Source organism: Somniosus microcephalus, chromosome 14 (assembly GCF_052327205.1).
Source record: "Somniosus microcephalus isolate GS21.2 chromosome 14, FLI_Smic_1.0, whole genome shotgun sequence".
In the NCBI taxonomy this organism is placed as follows: Eukaryota; Metazoa; Chordata; class Chondrichthyes; order Squaliformes; family Somniosidae; genus Somniosus; species Somniosus microcephalus.
Window position 1 is genome coordinate 91,278,602 of NC_141000.1, and position 20,329 is coordinate 91,298,930.

The window sequence follows — 20,329 nt, forward strand, 5'->3', positions numbered from 1 at the left end:
TGTTCCACATAAATTTAAATGATACCACTTACTGGTGTCAAGAAGGGACAGTCATCTGATTTGCAAAGCTTTGTTACACAGTGTAAAAACACCGGCGACATCTTCTGGTTTTTGTGTTTCACAAAGCGAAAAACTTCAAATGAGAATCTGCCCATCTGACTCCTGCCATTTTCTATAACTGTTGTCTGTGGATCCTTGGTACAGCTATTTTAATCAATCAAAAGAAAAGCAAAGTTACCAATTATGATAAACTTGACATAGAATCATGGTTACAGCCCATCGAGCCCGTGCCGGTTCTCTGCAAGAGCACTTCAGCTAGTCCCAATCCCCCGCCCTTTGCCCGAAGCCCTGTAATTTCTTTCCTTCAGGTGCTTATCCAATTCCCTTTTGAAAGCCATGATTGAATCTGCCTCCACCACCCTTTCAGGCAGTGCATTCCAGATCATAACCACTCACTGCGTAAAAAAGTTTTCCCTCATGTCGCCTTTGGTTCTTCTGCCAATCACCTTAAACCTGTGTCCTCTGGTTCTCGACCCTTCTGCCAATGGGAACAGTTTCTCGCTATCTACTCTGTCTAGACCCCCTCATGATTTTGAACTTCTCAATCAAATCTCCTCTCAACCTTCTCTGCTCTAAGGAGAACAACCCCAGCTTCTCCAGTCTATCCACATAACTGAAGTCCCTCTTCCCTGGAATCATTCTCATAAGTCTTTTCTGCACCCTCTCTAAGGCCTTCACATCCTTCTTAAAGTGAGGTGCCCAGAATTGGACACAATACTCCAGTTGAGGCCAAACCAGTGTTTTATAAAGGTTCATCATAACTTCCTTGCTTTTGTATTCTATACCTCCTTATACGTGCTAAGATTTGAGTTTTAACTTTGAACTGATCTATGTTACTATAATGGTCACCATACTCATAACAAATGCTTGAATGGTATGTAGAGAGCATATTGAGGATCCAAGAAAAACAAAACCCTGCATTTAATGTTCCAGGTATTGATGAGTGAGCTACCCATATTTGAATATTTAATTTGATTTGATCCAGAATAACTCAAGAATGAAAAAGCAAATTATTATTTAAATGGAGTGAGACTACAAAATGCTGCGGTACAAAGGGATCTGGGGTCCTAGTACATAGAAACATAGAAGATAGGAGCAGGAGTAGGCCATTTGGCCCCTCGAGCCTGCTCCGTCATTCAATGAGATCATGGCTGATCGTCCAAATTCAGGACCCTGTCCCTGCCTTCTCTCCATATCCCTTGATCCCTTTAGCCTTAAGAAATATATCTAACTCCTTCTTGAATATATTTAATGAATTGGCCTCTACTGCCTTCTGTGGTAGAGAATTCCACAGGTTCACCAGTCTCTGGGTGAAGAAATTCCTCCTCATCTCTGTCCTAAATGGTTTACCCCTTATCCTTAGACTGTGACCCCTGGTTCTGGACTCCCCGGCCATCGGGAACATCCTTCCTGCATCTAGTCTGTCTAGTCCTGTTAGAATTTTATAAGTTTCAATGAGATCCCCTCTCATTCTTTTAAACTCCAGCGAGTATAAGCCCAGTCGACCCAATCTCTCCTCATACGTCATTCCTGCCATCCCAGGTATCAGCCTGGTGACTCTTCGCTGCACTCCTTCCATGGCAAGAACATCCTTCCTCAGATAAGGTGACCAAAACTGCACACAATACTCAAGATGTGGTCTCACCAAGGCCCTGTACAACTGCAGCAAGACATTCTTGTTCCTGTACTCGAACCCTCTCGCTACGAAGGCCAACATACCATTTGCCTTCTTAACCGCCTGCTGCACCTGCATGCTTACCTTCAGCGACTGGTGCACAAGGACACCTAGATCTCGTTGCACTTGCCCTTCTCCCAATCTATTGCCATTCAGATAATAATCTGCCTTCCTGTTTTTGACACCAAAGTGGATAACCTCGCATTTATCCACATTATATTGCATCTGCCATGCTTCTGCCCAATCACCCAACCTGTCCAAATCATACTGGAGTTTCTCGGTATCCTCCTCACAGCACACACGCCCACCCAGCTTTGTGTCGTCTGCAAACTTGGAGATGTTACATCTAGTTCCCTCATCCAGATCATTAATATATATTGTGAATAGCTGGGGTCCAAGGACCGATCCCTGCGGTACCCCACTAGTCACTGCCTGCCACTCGGAAAAAGACCTGCTTATTCCAACTCTTTGCTTTCTGTCTGCCAACCAGTTCTCTATCCAAGTCAATAGCTTGCCCGCAATCCCATGTGCCTTAATTTTACATGCTAATCTCTTATGCGGGACCTTATCGAAAGCCTTCTGAAAGTCCAAAATGAAACATGAAACACAAAAACTTAGCATGTAGGTACAGCAAGTAATTAGGAAGGCTAATGGAATGTTGGCCTTTATTGCAAGGGGTATGGAGTATAAAAGTAGGGAAGTTTTGATGCAACTTTACAGGGCGCTGGCGAGACCGCACCTGGAGTACTGCGTACAGTTGTGGTCTCCATATTTAAGGAAGGATGTACTTGCATTGGAGACAGTACAGAGAAGGTTCACCAGGTTGATTCCTGGGATGAAGGGGTTGACATATGACAAAAGGTTGAGTAGGTTGGGCCTATACTCATTGGAGTTTAGAAGAATGAGAGGTGATCTTATTGAAACATATGTGGCGGAGCCACTGAGGGACTCTGAGCAACTGTACATAATTCCCTTTAACGATGTTTTACTCCAACCTAAGTCTGTTAGTTATTTCTGTGTTTGTACATACTGTTTGCATGTACGGGGCGTGGTCCCTTTAAGACCGCAGTAAAACGCGGGCAAACGCGATGACGTCATGCCGCTAATCATGTGACCCCCCAAGTGCGGGAAAAACATGATGACATCATGACGCCATCCACGAGACCGCCCTGGCAGTCCTCGTGGAAGCTCCATCTTGTAAAGACCTGTTTTCGTGGTTCTCCTGTATCGATTTCAACAAACTGTTTGTACTCGTTTAGTTTTACATTAAAAACCTGTTTGTTTGATCGCCTGAGTCGACCTCAGTTATTAGTTGGGAATTCGTCAATTCCCACATTGGTGACCCCGTCTTTTGTGAATGTTTTTCGCAAAAAGAACGCAACATGGAGGCCAATGCTGTTTCGTTGAAGCTACCGCAGTTCTGGGAGCAGCAAGCGACCTCGTGGTTCATCCAGGTCAAAGCCCAGTTCGCCCTGAGAGGCATCGTTGCAGATCAGACTAAATATCTCTATGTGGTCTCTGTACTCGATGGCTCTGCCGCCTCGCGGATCATCAGCCTCCTCGAGAATCCTCCAACGGAGCGCAGGTATGACACCATCAAGGCACGGTTGCTACAAGTCTTCGGCCTCACTAAATCGGAGCGCGCCCGTCGACTGCTCGCTATGCCCGGGCTCGGGGACTCCAAGCCTTCAGAGTTAATGAGCTAAATGCTCGCTCTCGTTGGCTCCGAACCAGAATGCTTCCTATTCCGGGTATTATTCCTCAGCCAGCTACCAGAACAGGTGCAAGCCGCCCTGGCCAGGTCCGAGGTTGAGGACTGCGCAGCACTCACGGCAGAGGCGGACAAAATTTTCGCCGTTTCTCAGCAGTACTGCACCGCCATGAGGCGCCCATCCCCCACAGACGCCGCCCCAGCTCATCAACCTGCTGGGCTGTGTTCCTACCACGCCCAGTTCGGCGCGAAAGCGAGACGTTGCTGCCCTCCCTGCAGTTTCCCCCAAGAAACAACAAAAAAACAGCTACGACCACCGAGGAACGGGTCTAACGGGTGCCCCGCGGCTGCGATGGCAATCGGCAACACGGGCAAGTTGCTGTTTATCACCGATACTCTCGCTGGTCGTCGTTTTCTGTGCGACACCGGGGCGCAGTGCAGCATCTTATCCACGTCCGCCCTCGATGTATAGACCGGGATTCACGGCCTCGCCCTTCAGCGGCCAATGGCGGAGCAATTCGGACCTTCGGCAGACAGCGGGTGCAGTTGTGTTTCGGGGGCCAACGTTTCCACTGGGAGTTTGTGACGGCCAAGGTTTCGCAACACATTCTCAGCGCGGATTTCCTGTGCGCCAACGGCCTCCTGGTTGACGTGAGGAACCGATGGTTGATCAACGCGGCTACTTTTCATTCTATCCCTTGTTACCGCAGTAACACCACGTCGCGCACCGTCGCCTGTGCTTTTCCGGCTCCAGATGAGTTCGCTCGCCTGCTCGGCGAATTCCCCGACCTCACAAGACCCACGTTCTCCTCCACGGCCACGAAACATGGTGTGGAACACCACATCACCACCAACGGCCCCCCGGTCTACGCGCGGGTCCGGCACCTGGAACCTGGCCAGCTGGCGGTCGCAAAAGCGGAGTTTGCGACCATGGAATGGTTAGGGATTATTCGCAGGTCGAATAGTCCCTGGTCTTCACCCCTCCACATCATCCCGAAGCCTGGCGGCGGATGGCGGCCATGCGGCGACTATCGACGCCTAAACGACGCCACCACTCCTGATTGGTACCTGATCCCCCACATCCAGGATTTCTCCACCCATTTGGCAGGGAACACTGTCTTCTCGAAAGTTGACCTCGTCCGGGGCTACCACCAGGTCTCCGTTCATTCCCAAGACATTCAGAAGACCGCCGTCATCACCCCATTCGGCCTTTTCGAGTTCTTAAGAATGCCGTTTGGCTTAAAGAATGCCGCCCAGGCTTTCCAACGCCTGATGGACTCCGTGCTGCGGGACCTCAAGTTCCTCTTCGTCTACCTAGATGACCGCACCACTAGATGGCCGGAGGCGGTTCCCCTATCATCCACTACTTCGGCGGACGTGGCCAGGGCGTTCATTTCCACCTGGGTCGCCCATTTCGGAGTGCCCGCGGATATTTCTTCCGACAGAGGACTGCAGTTCTCCTCCGAGCTCTGGAACGCAGTGGCCCAAGGACTCGGTGTCAAATTACACCGCACCACAGCCTACCACCCACAGGCGAATGGTCTCTGTGAGCGTTTCCACCGTTCACTGAAAGCCGTCCTGAGGGCCAGCCTCCAGGATGCTGGTTGGGCAGACAAGCTACCGTGGGTCCTGTTGGGCCTTCGCACGGCCCCCAAAGAAGACCTTCACTCTTCATCGGTGGAGCTGGTGTACGGTCAGCCGCTGCAAGTCCCGGGAGATTTCCTGCCGGAATCGACGAAGCTATGGTCCGCGTCTGGCCAGCTTACTAGTCACCAGGAGGCGGCCAGATGCTTCGCACCGGTGCCCACTTCGCACCACGGGCTGCAGAGTTCGCACATTCCCCCCGGAGCTTCATAAGACCGAATACGTCTTTATTCGTCACGATGCCCACAGGGATCCACTCAAGGCCCCGTATACTGGGCCCTTCCGCGTGTTGGAGGCAGGGGACAAAACCTTCAAGGTAGATGTCGAGGGTAAGCCGGATCACATGTCAGTTGATCGATTAAAGCCAGCCCATCTGGACCTCGACCGCCCAGTCGAGACAGTTCAACCGCCGAGACGAGGTCGGCCACCCATCGCCGTTCCGGCAGCCTAAGCGCAACCGCCCGCCAGACCACCAGCCGCCCAGCAGCCTCCACCTCAGGTGTACAGGAGTCGTTCCGAAAGGCTCATCAGACCCCCTTGCCATTTGACTTTGTCTGTTAAAGCGAATTCTGGGGGGGGCGCATGTGGCGGAGCCACTGAGGGACTCTGAGCAACTGTACATAATTCCCTTTAACGATGTTTTACTCCAACCTAAGCCTGTACCAGTCTGTTAGTTATTTCTGTGTTTGTACATACTGTTTGCATGTATGGGGCGTGGTCCCTTTAAGACCACAGTAAAACGCGGGCAAACGCGATGACATCATGCCGCTAATCACGTGACCCCCAAGTGTGGGAAAAACGTGATGACGTCATGGCGCCATCCACGGGACCGCCCTGGCAGTCCTCGTGGAAGCTCCATCTTGTAAAGACCTGTTTTCGTGGTTCTCCTGTATTGATCTCAACAAACTGTTTGAACTCATTTAGTTTTACATTAAAAACCTGTTTGTTTGATCGCCTGAGTCGACCTCAGTTATTAGTTGGGAATTCGTCAATTCCCACACATATAAGATTCTGAGGGGGATTGACAGGGTGGATGCTGAGAGGATGTTTCCCCTAGTGGGGGTATCTAGAACTAGGGGGCATAGTTTCAGAATAAGGGGTCGCCCATCTAAGATGGAGATGAGGAGGAATTTCTTCTCTCAGAGGGACGTGAATCTTTGGAATTCTCTACTCCAGAGAGCTGTGGGGGCGGAGTCATTGAATATATTCAAGGCGGAGATTGACAGACATTTGAACTACAAGGAAGTCGAGTGGTATGGGGAGAGAGCGGGAAAGTGGTGTTGTGGCCAAGATCAGATCAGCCATGATCTTATTGAATGGCGGAGCAGGCTTGAGGGGCCAATTGGCCTACTCCTGCTCCTGTTTTTTATGTTCTTATGTTCATACCCTTCCAAAATGGCCCCAAATTGAAGCCACAAAGTCTATTGCAGTCACACTGTATTTAACTCATCCTTAGCAAGGGTTAAAATCATTGCTAAAAAGTTCATTGCTGCACATCTTGTTTAGTTTGGGCATCTGTAGGTGGTTAGTATGGCACAGTAGGGTAGTTGTTGCAAATGTGCACTTCCAGTGCACATTGGGATTTTGCATCCATTCATTTTAATAGATGTAAAATTGGGGCTGTGAGCCCGTGTTCCCATAATATGCCCCAGGTGTGCAAAGCTCTGTGCCAGGTGTGCAAATTCGGGAAACTCAACCTACTGTGATGGGTTTTGTCAGTTACCAGCCAAACTGTAAAACTACTGCTGTGGATAGAGCAGCACTGATGTTGACAGAAATGGGGCATCTCAACCTCCCAGCTGATATACATTGCCTAAAGGTATAGATGTGTGCAGGAGAGAGTAGGAGAATCTTATCCCACACCAAGTCCCGTTTGTTGGTGGGATCGCTTTTTTTCCACGATGTGCTGAGGGTGGGAAAAGTGAACATTGGCTATAATTCTACTTATAAAAAGGATTTCTCAAAGAAAGTATCAACTCACATTGCAGGAAAGGTCAGAATTTTCATAGAATCATAGGAATTTACGGCACAGGAGGAGGCCATTCGGCCCATCGTGTTCGTGCCGGACGAAAAAGAGCTACCCTGCCTAATCCCACTTTCCAGCTCATGGTCCATAGCCTTGTAGGTTACAGCACTTTAAGTGCATATCCAAGTACTTTTTAAATGTGATGAGCATTTCTGTCTCTACCACCCTTTCAGGCAGTGAGATCCAGACCCCCATCACCCTCTGGGTGAAAAAAGTTCTCCTCAATTCCCCTCTAATCCTTCTACCAATTACTTTAAATTTATGCCCCCTGGTTATCGACCCCTTTGCTAAGGGAAATAGGTCCTTCCTATCCACTCTATCTAGGCCCCTCATAATTTTATAAACCTCAATTAAGTCTCCCCTCAGCCTCCTCTGCTCCAAAGAAAACAACCTCAGCCTATCCAATCTTTCCTCATAGCTAAAATTTTCCAGAATAACAACAGAAAATGCTGGAAAAACTCAGCAGGCCAGGCAACATCCGTGGAGAGAAATTAGAGTCGACGTTTCGGGTCAAAACCCTTTATCAAGACTGGCAACATCCTCATAAATCTCCTCTGTACCCTTTTCCCAACCAAGAGGGGCTAACACTTGTAAAATGCGGGTATGTATGATGGGATATATTGTAATTTCTAGGGTTGAGTGGGAATTTAGAGATTTGATTTTAGAGCCTATAAAACTGGAACTTTTAGATTGCAGTCTGATGACTGCAAACTGGTGTGCAAGCCTCCATAAACAATCACAGAGTTACCAAAAGAGAAAGAAAGAAAAGTGAAAATCTACAGACAATCAGGGGAAACACGAGTTCGGCCTCAACTGGAGTATTGTGTCCAGTTCTGGGCATCGCACTTTAGGAAGGATGTGAAGGCCTTAAAGAGTGTGCAGAAAAGATTTATAGGAATGGCTCCAAGGACGTGGGACTTCAATTACATGGCTAGACTGGCGAAGCTGGGGTTGTTCTCCCTAGAGCAGTGAAGGTTGAGAGGAGATTTGATAGAGGTGTTCAAAATCATGAGGGGGTCTAGACAGAGTAGATAGCGAGAAACTGTTCCCATTTGCAGAAGGGTTGAGAACCAGAGAACACAGATTTAAGGTGATTGGCAGAAGAACAAAAGGCGACACGAGGGAAAACTTTTTTGCACAACGAGTAGTTATGATCTGGAATTCACTGCCTGAAAGGGTGGTGGAGGCAGATTCAATCATGGCTTTCAAAAGGGAATTGGATAAGTACCTGAAGGAAAAAAATTAGCAGGGCTACGGAGAAAGGGTGGGGGAGTGGGACTAGCTGACGTGCTCTTGCAGAGAGCTGGTATGGGCTCGACGGGCCGAATGGCCTCCTTCTGCACTATAACTATTCTATGACTCTATGGGGGAGAAATTCAGTTTTGCCCCATTTGGGACGCAATTATCGGCCGGGCTCAAAGATTAGCACCTGGCTCTAATTATCGCCTCCGACTGCAAACTTGGCTTTTATCGTCCCTGGAGGTGATTGGAGTGCTAAATCAGGCGCTACACACCTGTCTTAAGGCGCAAAGGCAGAGGAGTGAGGCGCTACCTCAGAGCGCTGGCGAAGCTCATGTGATGTCAGTCAGCAATGGAACACAGACACACTGGCGCCAGCCAGTTCTTAAAGGGGAGGGTCGATCTTGCTCTCCATCCAAACCCTGCTCATTGCAGCCTTGAATCTTGACCTGGAGAGACCTGTACATCAAATCTGCTGGAAAGAACAATGGAGAGGCCCAGGGAAAGAGCTCAGAGTGCAGCCCCCATATTCTCTTTTAAATCGATGCAAGGAAGATCAAATCAGAAAGAACCTGCAAAGTGCTGCTCAGCACCCAAAACTCCTCAACACAGCTTTGAATATCTCCTGCAGTCTCTCTCTCTCACTCAGAATGCGTGGTGCGAAAATTTCGCCGACAAAAAAAGTCAGGAAGCGGTCGCCTTTAAATAGCGCTCCCCCAGTCCCTTCCCGACTGCAAAATGCTCCCCTCAACCTGTCGTTGCTAGGGGCAGGTGGTAAGACAGGGGGGCGCCACTCAATATCCGGTCTGGGGCACTACTGGGGCGAAGCACACTCGACTGACGTCACGATCTGCCGGCACAGGAGATCGTGGCGGTAGTGTTTAGCGCCGCTGCAAAATGTCTAGTTAATTTCGTGAGCGGCGCAAACATCGCTGCGCACGGGCGCTAGTTGCTTTGCGCCCCATTAGCGCCCTCTTAAGGCACTAACGGGAGGCGCAAAACAACTGAATTTTTCCCCTAGGATTCTAAAGAAATAGAAAGACAGAATGAAAGAAGTGGAGGAATCCTTAACTCCCGATGGGAAGCTGGCGGGATGCATGGGCTGACGTCCTGGGAGCTGCAATGGGAAGACCTGATGGTACAGTAGGGTAATAATGCTTGTGATTCAGGTTCTTGCTTGTATCTACCTGTATGACACACTTTCAATCTCAGCTCTGTCATTAGGTGTATGTGACAGATGGAGGCTGGGTGAAAAATGCTGGCAGGCAAATCCTCCACCCTGACCCCTAGGTCTCCCTTCTAGTGTAGGTTTAAATAGTGCTCAGCATGGCAGACACTTCATGGACCCTGAGGTTGAGCAACTTGCTTATCTATGTTTTATGATAATGTTTAAAAATGGCTGTAGCTTTAGATTTGATTTAACTGTCACATTAATGGGTATTAGGAAATCGGCGTAAACTTTGCTGGACATTTTAAAGTTTTATTTTGAGTTCAGAGCTTCTAAAAGCTGTTTGGATTTTTATTTATTTATACTTATTTCAAACCTTACCAAATGCAACCCAAAATATAGGATATATATTTTGACTTGTTGAACTCGTGGATAGGAAGCCAGAAAGAGGTACAATGGTTCATACAGAAAGAAACTACTCACCTGAAGAAAAGATCATATCTATGTTCATCATTTGGATTACCAGAAGGTGTGGTGTAACAATAATCCATGAAGACATGCCATCTACACAAACAACAGGACATTAAAAAAAAATCAGAAATATATATCATATTTATAATGGATCAAATTAAATTTGAAAATCAAGTTGTTACCTTCCGTCTAGATTTGTAGCTTTCACAGCTGCATATACCTTGGTCTTTAAAGGCAAACCTGCGGTTGGTATCACGAGCGGGAGATTGTAGGCTGAATCCTGGAGAAATAAAAAGATCATTCAAAGTTCTCAGCTCTACTTGCCAGGCAAATGAATGGAGGCCCCCACCTTCCAGCTTGTAATGTATAGTTCTATGTTAGTACTGCATAGGGAGACTATAACAAAATGTAAAATGGGAACAGAACATTCAGTCAATCAAGCATGCTTTTTCCTCATACCATGTACTGTACTCTATTATGATCTCTAATCTTATCGTGTGGCAAAGTTCTGCAAAAATACTTCCTGTTGGCAAAGCAAATCAAATAAAACACCACATTATTCCAACTGGACTGTTTAGCCCTGCCCTCCACAGATACAACTCTCCTCTCCCCCCACCCCTGACTAAGAAGCGCAGGAACTGTTATGTCCCATGAAGTGTTTATTGTCTCATTCTATACCTAAACCCTGTGAACACTAAGCAGAAGTGAATGACAATGAGCAATGATCCATGTATAATTTTGGTGTGTTTCATTTTACTTATTTATAAAATGTACATTTCTAATAATATAGCTAAAAGCTTTACATCTGTGTGTCTGTAATATTGGATGATTGTAATATTTTAGTGAGCATCTTACATTGGTGATTGGTCTATGTTATATCACAAACTAATCAGGTCACTGGAAAAAAAATTGAACTATTTTCAGCTGTCATGATAGCTCTCCATGTTTTCCTTTGTTAATCCTCTACTCCGGGTATTTTAAGTAACCGGAAGCTCCCAGACTCAAACCTCGGCCTCTGTTCAATTCCTTCCTAACCTAACCCAGCTTTGATCCTCTTAATCTCGGCTTCCTCCTAGAAACTCTCCCACCCAGGCTGTTTTTTCCAACTGTGCAATCTCCCTTTCCTCTTATACTTCAGCCTCCATTCTGATGGCCTCCCCACTTCCTGCTATTTCCTAATCCTTCCTGATGTGAACTTGTTGCTTCCTCCTGGCCCAAACCCTCCTAACTCCAATACATCCTAGAGCCTGGTCCCTCTGCTCCTTTCAGTTTCTCTCTCACCCATGTATTTTGCAGTGCTCCTGGACATGTCAATATTGGTCAGGGCTGCAGCTCTGGATCTATTGCAAGAGGAAGGCCATCCAGCCCACACTAGATGTCCATCCAAGGTACTGGCCCTGCCTTTCTAACCCAGGCCCCACATTCCACTCCTCCCAACCAGGCCAACCTTCCACCCCCTCCCCTTGTTCTCTATTAACCCAAAATCTGGCACCTAGTTTCTCTCTTACATTCAACTTCTTCCGAACAGTTTCTTCCCCACTTGTCTCCAGCCCTGGCCGCAGCCTCTTCCACCCACTTTCAATACAAATTTCAGACATTTGCTACTTGCTCTGGGCTTTAAAAATGGTGGGAAAAAAATCAACTGACTGAAGCAACGTGTTAGAGGCATATAAAGAAATGGCAATTAATACCGAGCAATGAGGAAACAGAGGGAAGAAAACACTTCCGCAAGGAGGGAGGCGGAAATACTGACAAGTTGCAGAGACGGACATAGAGACAATAACAGAAAATGTGTGAGAGTCATATAGAGCGAGGGAGAGAGCAGAAGACAAACTGAAAAACAAAGAGAGGCCAAGAGAAAGAATTGTTGAGTGTGACACAAGATAGACAGCAAGAGAGACACATTTTTAAATGTTTTATCCATCATCAATCCCTCTGAGATGAACTAGTTAAATTATATATTTTCCCAGTGTTATTGAAGTCCCTATCCACAGATCTCAGATGTGATTCTGTTCTATGATGTATTGTACAGGGCCTATTTAATGAATTGTGTACCCAGCGCAGCACCTCAAATGTTGGGAGTATATATTTTTTATTCATTTATGGGATGTGGGCGTCGCTAATTGCCCTTGAGAAGGTGGTGGAGCTGCCTTCTTGAACCGCTGCAGTCCGTGTGTTGAAGGTACTCCCATAGTGCTGTTAGGGAGGGAGTTACAGGATTTTGACCCAGCAACGATGAAGGAACGGCGATATATTTCCAAGTCAGGATGGTGTGTGACTTGGAGGGGAACTTGGAGGTGGTGGTGTTCCCATGCGCCTGCTGCCCTTGTCCTTCTAGGTGGTAGAGGTCGCAGTTTGGGAGCTGCTGTCAAAAAAGCCTTGGCGAGTTGCTGCAGTGCATCTTGTAGATGGTGCACAGTGCAGCCACGGTGCACCAGTGGTGAAGGGAAGGAGTGAATGTTTGAGCTGATGGATGGGGTATCACAGTTGTGCTTCCCATGATTTTGGTAGATAATGGAAATTCATGGGGAACATACATCTGATAATGCAGCACTCCATCAGTATTGCACTGAAGTGTCAACCAAGTTATGGAGTAAGGATTGAACCTACAAGATGAAAAATTCTGCTACTGAGCCAAACTGATACTAAGTCAGTTCAAGAGTTTGAAACTTAAAATATCTGCTGTGCAGACAATATATATGCAATACAGAAAGCAAAATAAGGCATGGTTTGGAAATGTTTTTCATCAGCAATTTTGCACTCATTTCATAATTTTGAACTGTACTATAAAGAGAAGCATGGCTTTGTTGACTATTGCTATTTCAATAACAAAGAAGAGATCTTATTAGAAGAAAGTTGTTGACAAACTTACATTGTACAGGAGTAAGTTCAAAGTACTGATAAATGTACCATTGCTGTCTTTCACGGAAATTGCTGCAGATGATCTAAAAATAATTTTTTAAAAGTACTTTAACAACTGAGCAGGAATACTTGTCATGTACTATAACAAATGTGCTGAAATATTTTTCCAATTAAAATGTAAACTTACGAAGCAAGTTGGGTGTTGTTGATAAGGTACTCCAGTGGGTAGCTGCAGCTATACTTGTACAATAGTCCTGGCAGATAGCTAATAATGGTTGGTGGGTCTGGAGTGTCAATGTAACCTGAAATGTTCCCAAATTGCACCATCGAAATATTGCCTAATGCATTGAGTCCTTGAGTAGCGGAGACCTATAAAGTAGTTCACAAGACAATTTTTACTGATTCTACAGCTCAAACTAGGAGGCACATGTACGTCTTGGGAATATAACTTACTACGGGAGAAGCTGAAAGAGAGCTCGTAGTGTTAGGTGACTTGCTGCTCACTGGGGTAAAAATTGGTATGTTTTGGACCGATCTTTCGATCATAAAATGGGTGCAATGATGACAAATTTAGCAACGAGAAGGTCGGCGCGCAATCCGCGTGTGTGTTCCAGCCACTGTTAAATTTGTTGGGTCCATTTTTTAGGCGTCTTGGGTATATGTTAATGAGGGGACTAATGCCTGTTTACGGATCCCTCTGGGAAATTGTTTTCCGATGAGTGGAGGAGGAGCCGGTCCAGCTCCGCTCAGGCTTCTTCAAAAGCCACTGCAGCACAAGCAGTGGCTGCCACCAACAGGTAAGCTTATGAGGGAATAAGCCATATTTCAGAAAGATACACCATAATATGAACAGAATACTGATATTATTAATACATGATATACTGGGTTTAAAAACCTAAAGCCTCGGAGACACAGGCTGCAAACAGAAATACAGGCTTCTGAGATAAAGATCAGTTGTTTAACAAAGTTGTAAAAACCAAACAAGCTTTGAAATGGGAATTAGTTAAATGTACTAAAATAATTACCCAATTGAAATGGCAGTTTGGCGCTTCCGAAAGGTCTAGAGTTTGGAGGGAACACAACGAAAATGCCCAGTTTAAGGTGTTACCAGCTAACACATTGAACAGAAACACAAACATTAAAAGAGGCAAGTGCCTTTGAAAAGATGACATCAAGTAAAAGAAATACCTGCTGGTCAAATAATTTTTATGTTAAACTTGGAAGACGGGAAACACAATTAAATAAGCAACCAATTGAGATAGCTAGAAATGCATGAAACACTCTGTCAAAGTGTCTTTAATTTATACATACATATGATACCAATAAGAACACTTTGAAGATATGACTTCAATAGATACACCAAGCAATTACATTGTGTTTATATTGAACTTGGAGCAGTAAGGAGACTCAATGTCTGCTAAAAACCAATTAAGCCAATATTAAGAATTGAATGAAAGAATTTTGTAAGAATGGCATCAAACAGAAACCATAGCTGTTATATTGTTTTTATGATGGTTTTTGAAACACCTAAAGGTAGAGACATAATTATGCATGCAAAAGTTGAATTGACAGTAAGAATAGAAAGCATTCAAAAGAGAGAATAAAAAAGACAATTAGCTGACATCAGCAGAGAACTTCAAAGAATAAACCACTGCAAAAAGGGTATAAAAATAAGAGCTTTTCAAACAGAAAGTTAGAACTCGCTGAACGGGCCACGCGTTTCTCAACTTCACAGGCACGCTCTGTAAGTTTTTAACTTTGAGTCTCGGGTAATCAAAATAATTGATTTTGGTGGATGTTCTGGATTTAGAGATAAGTAATAAATGTAGAAATGTAACAAAGTAAAGATTTGAAAATAAGGATCTCTGAGAAATAAGAAATGTAAGCTATCTGTATTTTGAATTGTTAATGTTGCGACTGATTCAACAGCTGTTAAATGAATGTCAGCCCTTAAATAAAATTATATATTATTAGAATTGTCTCAAAGAGTAATTCTGTATAAACTCGTGAACCCAATTTCTGAACACTCTTTTGTAAGGAGTTGCAGAATTTTGGGGACTATTCCGGACCGCCATAATATCCGGAAGGTTACAGCCTAGTTAAACTTATTAAAGATGCTATCTGGAGGATGGTAACATCTTCAGTCATTCCTTTCCTTTAGGGAGAGATAGCCTGAACCTTTAGACCCATTTAAGCGTCTTGTAGTATTCGGCTATCTCTAACTTAAGTTGAAGGTGAACGTCTGGGGAATACGCCTGATCTGGAGTAGCCCGAAAGGGCTAGGACTTGTAATTATCCCTTCAAGCTTAAATTAAAAAAAATACATTACTGTGGAACTAAGAGGAGCAGGAGTGTTCCTCGACTCCACAGTTTCCCGTGTGCCCACACCACCTTATCGCTCCACACCACCTTACCGCTCCACCCCATCTTACCGCTCCACCCCACCTTACCACTCTATCCCACCTTACCGCTCCATCACACGTTAATGCTCCATCCCACGTTACAGCTCCGTCCCACCTTAACGCTCTGTCCCACCATACCGCCCCGTCCCAACTTACCACTCAATCCCACCTCACCGCTCCATCCCACTTACCGCCCCATCCCACCTTACTGCTCCATCCCACCTTACTGCCTCATCCCACCTTACCGCTCTGTCCCACCATACAGCTCTGTCCCACCATACCGCTCTGTCCCACCTTATCGCCTCGTCTCACCATACCGCTCCTTCCCACTTTACCGCTCCATCCAAACTTACTGCCTCATCCAAACTTACCGCCTCATCCCACCTTACCGCTCTGTCCCACCTTACCGCTCCGTCCCACTTACCACCCCATCCCACCTTACTGCTCCATCCCACCTTACCGCTTCGTCCCACCTTACCGCCTCATCCCACCTTACCGCTCCGTCCCACCTTACCGCTCCATCCCACCTTACGGCCTCATCCCAACTTAACACTCCATCCCACCTTACCGTTCCGTCCCACCTTACCGCTCCATCCCACCTTACCGCTCCACCCCACCTTACGGCCTCATCCCACCTTACCGCTCCATCCCACCTTACCGCCCCGTCCCACCTTGCCGCCCCACCCCACTTTACCGCTCCACCCCACCTTACCGCTCCATCCCACCTTACCGTTCCATTCCACCTTACCATTCCATCCCACCTTACCGCTCCATTCAACCTTTCCGCTCCATCCCACCTTATGCTCCATCCCACCTTACCTCCCCATCCTCACCTTATCGCTCCATCCCACCTTATGATCCATAGAAACATAGAAGATAGGAGCAGGAGTAAGCCAGTCGGTGCCTTGAGCCTGCTCCGCCATTCAATGCGATCATGGCTGATCATCCAAATTCAGTACCCTGTCCCTGCTTTCTCCCCATATCCCTTGATCCCCTTAGCCTTAAGAAATATATCTAACTCCTTCTTGCATATATTTAATGAATTGGCCTCAACTGTCTTCTGTGGTAGAGAATTCCACAGGTTCACCTCTCTCCGGGTGAAGAAATTCCTCCTCATCTCAGTCCTAAATGGCTTACCCCTTATACTTAGACTGTGACCCCTGGTTCTGGACTTCCCCGCCATCGGGAACAGCCTTCTTGCATCTAGTTTGTCTAGTCCTGTTAGAATTTTATAAGTTTCAATGAGATCCCCTCTCATTCTTCTAAACTCTAGCGAATCTAAGCCTAATCGATCCAATTTCTCTTCATACGTCATTCTTGCCATCCCAGGTATCAGTCTAGTGAATCTTTGCTGCACTCCCTCCATGGCAAGAACATCCTTCCTCAGATAAGGCGACCAAAACTGCACACAATACTCAAGATGTGGCCTCACCACGGCCCTGTACAACTGCAGCAAGACACCCTTGCTCCTGTACTCGAATCCTCTCGCTATGAAGACCAGCATACCATTTGCCTTCTTAACCGCCTGCTGCACCTGCATGCTTACATTCAGCGACTGGTGCACAAGGACACCCAGGTCTCGTTGCACTTCCCCTTTTCCCAATCTATTGTCATTCAGATAATAATCTGCCTTCCTGTTTTTGCCACCAAAGTGGATAACCTCACATTTACCCACATTATACTGCATCTGCCATGCATCTGCCCAATCGCCCAACCTGTCCAAATCGTACTGGAGTTTCTCTGCATCCTCCTCACAGCACACACGCCCACACAGCTTTGTGTCATCTGCAAACTTGGAGATATTACATCTAGTTCCCTCGTCTAGCTCATTTATATATATTGTGAATAACTGGGGTCCTAGCACCGATCCCTGTGGTACCCCACTAGTCACTGCCTTCCACTCGGAAAAAGACCCGTTTATTCAAACTCTTTGCTTCCTGTCTGCCAACCAGTTTTCTATCCAACTCAGTACCTTACCCCCAATCCCATGTGGTTTAACTTTGCATGCTAGTCTCTTATGCGGGACCTTATCGAAAGCCTTCTGAAAGTCCAAATACACCACATCCACTGGTTCTCCCTTATCTATTCTACCAGTTACATCCTCAAAAAATTCCAGTAGGTTAGTCAAGCACGATTTACCTTTTGTAAATCCATGCTGACTTTGTCCGATCCTGTCACTGTTTTCCAAGTGCTCTGCTATTACATCTTTTATAATGGACTCTAGTATTTTTCCCACTACCGATGTCTCTACACCTTTTTTAAATAGTGGGTTACATTAGCTACCCTCCAATCCATGGGAACTGTTCCAGTGTCTATAGAATTTTGGAAGATGACCAGCAATGCATCTACTATTTCTAGGGCCACTTCCTTAAGTACCCTAGGATGTAGATTATCAGGCCCTGGGGATTTATTGGCCTTCAATGCCATCAATTTCCCTAACACCATTTCCATACAAATACTGATTTCATTCAGTTCCTCCCTCTCATTAGACCCTATGTTCCCCGACATCTCTGGGAGTTTATTTGTGTCCTCCTTTGTGAAGACAGAACCAAAGTATGTATTTAATTGGTCTGCCATGTCTTTGTTCCCCATTATAAATTCCCCTGATTCTGACTGCAAGGGACCTACGCTTGACTTTACCAATCTTTTTCTCTTCACATATCTATAGAAGCTTTAACAGTCAGTTTTTATGTTCCCTGAAAGCTTACTCTCATACTCTATTTCCCCCTCTTAATTAATCCCTTTGTCCTCCTTTGCTGAATCCTAAACTGCTCCCAATCCTCAGGTTTGCTGCTTTTTCTGGCCAATTTATATGTCCTCTACTTAGATCTTATGCTAGCCCTAATTTCCCTTGTTAGCCATGGTTGTGTCACCTTTTTTGTTTTATTTTTATGTCAAACAGGGATAAACAAATTCTGTAGTTCATCCATGCGATCTTTAAATGTTTCCCATTGCCTATTCACCGCCAACCCTTTAAGTAACATTCCCCAATCCATCCTAGCCAACTCGTGCCTCATACCATTGTAGTTTCCTTTATTTAAATTCAGCACCCAAGTCTCTGAATCAACTACTTCACTCTCCATTTTAATGAAGAATTCTATCATATTATGATCGCTCCTCCGCAAGGGGCCTCACACAACAAGATTGCTAATGAATCCTTTCTCATTACATAATACCCAGTCTAAGATGGCCTGATCTCTAGTTGGTTCCACGACATATTGGACCAGGAAACCATCCCGTATACACTCTAGGAATTCCTCTTCCACAGTATTGTTACTAATTTGGTTAGACCAATCTATATGTAGATTAAAGTCACCCATTATAACTGCTGTGCCCTTATTGCATGCATCTCTAATTTCCCGTTTAATGTCATCCCCAACCTCAGCATTACTGTGTGGGGGTCTGTATACAACTCCCACTAATGCTTTCTGCCCCTTGGTATTTCTCAGCTCTACCCATACATATTCCACATCATCAGAGCTAATATCCTTCCTTACAATTGTATTAATCTCCTCTTTAACCAGCAATGCTACCCCACCGTCTTTTCCTTTTTGCCTGTCCTTCCTGAATATTGAATACCCCTGGATGTTGAATTCCCAGCCTTGGTCACCCTGGAGCAATGTCTCCGTAATCCCAATTATATCATATCTGTTTACATCTATTTGCGCAGCTAATTCATCCACCTTATTACGAATGCTCCTCGCATTAAGACACAAAGGCCTAGAAATTGAGTGGGGTTAGCGCCCAATTAGAGGCGCTGGAGGGCCTTGCGCCGGAATTATAGCCGCTTCGGAAATTGATTTGGGCCCTACCATCGGCGTTAGCCGGTAGCGCTGCGCCGGCACCGATGACGTCATCGGTGTGCGCAGCGTCCCGGTTGCCGTGGTAACGCGGTCGGACGCCGAAATTCAGTTGCGGCCGCCTCGCCCGTGGCAGCCGCAACCAACGATTTTTCAAAAGTTTCTTGCTGGACTTAGCGCCGGCGCATTAAGGTGGCGCGGCGGCCGGCCGCTTTCCCGGCGGCCGCCTGCCCGCACCTCCCTCCCCGGACTCCTCCACCACCCCCCCGCGGCACAGATGTGTGTGGGCCACGAGCCCGGCACTTCTCCGAGGTGCCGGGCTCATTTTTCGTGCGATTCCACCGGCCAGCGGTCGGCTGCAGGCAGCTCCTCCTTAACAGAAGGAGGAGGCCTGCAGTACCCCAGCCTGCCGCACCGCATCGGGTGCCGCAGCGGGGGATTAGCGCCGCAATCCTGCATTCAGCGCCCATTGCGAGGCGCTGACACCCTCCATTAGCGCCCGCAGCCGTCTGGGCGCGGCGCAGCTGAATTTTTGGCGGGCGCAGCAGCAATTAACGCTGGCACTAAATTTCGGGCGCTACAGCCCTGGCGGAGGCAAACTCAATTTCTAGGCCAAAGTCTTCAGGCGTGTTTTTTTAACACTCTTAGACCTTTTAGAAATATTGTTTACTGTGGCCATGTTTGATTTACACACTTGATTTCTCTGACTTCCACGTTTGCTTTCCTCCTTCCTGTCTTTTGCTTCTATCTTTGCTTCCCTGTCCTCTGTCTCCCTGCACAGGTTCCCAATCCCCTGCCATTTTAGTTTAAACCCTCCCCAACAGCACTCGCAAACACTCCCCCTAGGACATCGGTCCCGGTCCTGCCTGCTACATCCCACCATACCGCTCAATCCCACCTCACCGCTCCATCCCACCGTACCGCCCTGTCCCACCTTATGCTCCATCCCACGTTACTGCTCCATCCCACCTTATGCTTCATCCCAGCTTACCATTCCATCCCACCTTACCGCTCCATCCCACATTACTGCTCCATCCCACCTTATGCTTCATCCCACCTTACCGCTTCATCCCACCTCATTGCTCCATCCCAACTTATGCTTCATCCCAACATACCGCCCCATCCCACCATACCGCCACATCCCACCATACCGCTCCATCACACCATACCGCTCCATCCCACCTTACCGCTCGATCGAACCTTATCGTTCCTTCCCACCTTACCGCCCCATCCCACCTTAACGCTCCATCCCACCTTACCGCTCCATCCCA

The 20,329-nt window shown here is 46.7% G+C and overlaps 1 protein-coding gene across 1 annotated transcript in view; it reads right to left on the reverse strand.

Moving 5' to 3' along the window:
• Positions 1-20,329, reverse strand: part of LOC147107693 (zona pellucida-like domain-containing protein 1) — a 163,741-nt gene that overhangs the window by 22,705 nt on the left and 120,707 nt on the right. The window contains exons 3-7 of the mRNA XM_086007424.1: positions 13,044-13,225; positions 12,867-12,939; positions 10,177-10,274; positions 10,007-10,087; positions 33-204 (exon numbers count right to left, since the gene is read on the reverse strand). Of these exons, the coding sequence (XP_085863550.1) occupies positions 33-204; positions 10,007-10,087; positions 10,177-10,274; positions 12,867-12,939; positions 13,044-13,225 (606 nt within the window). The remainder of the gene's footprint in view (positions 1-32; positions 205-10,006; positions 10,088-10,176; positions 10,275-12,866; positions 12,940-13,043; positions 13,226-20,329) is intronic.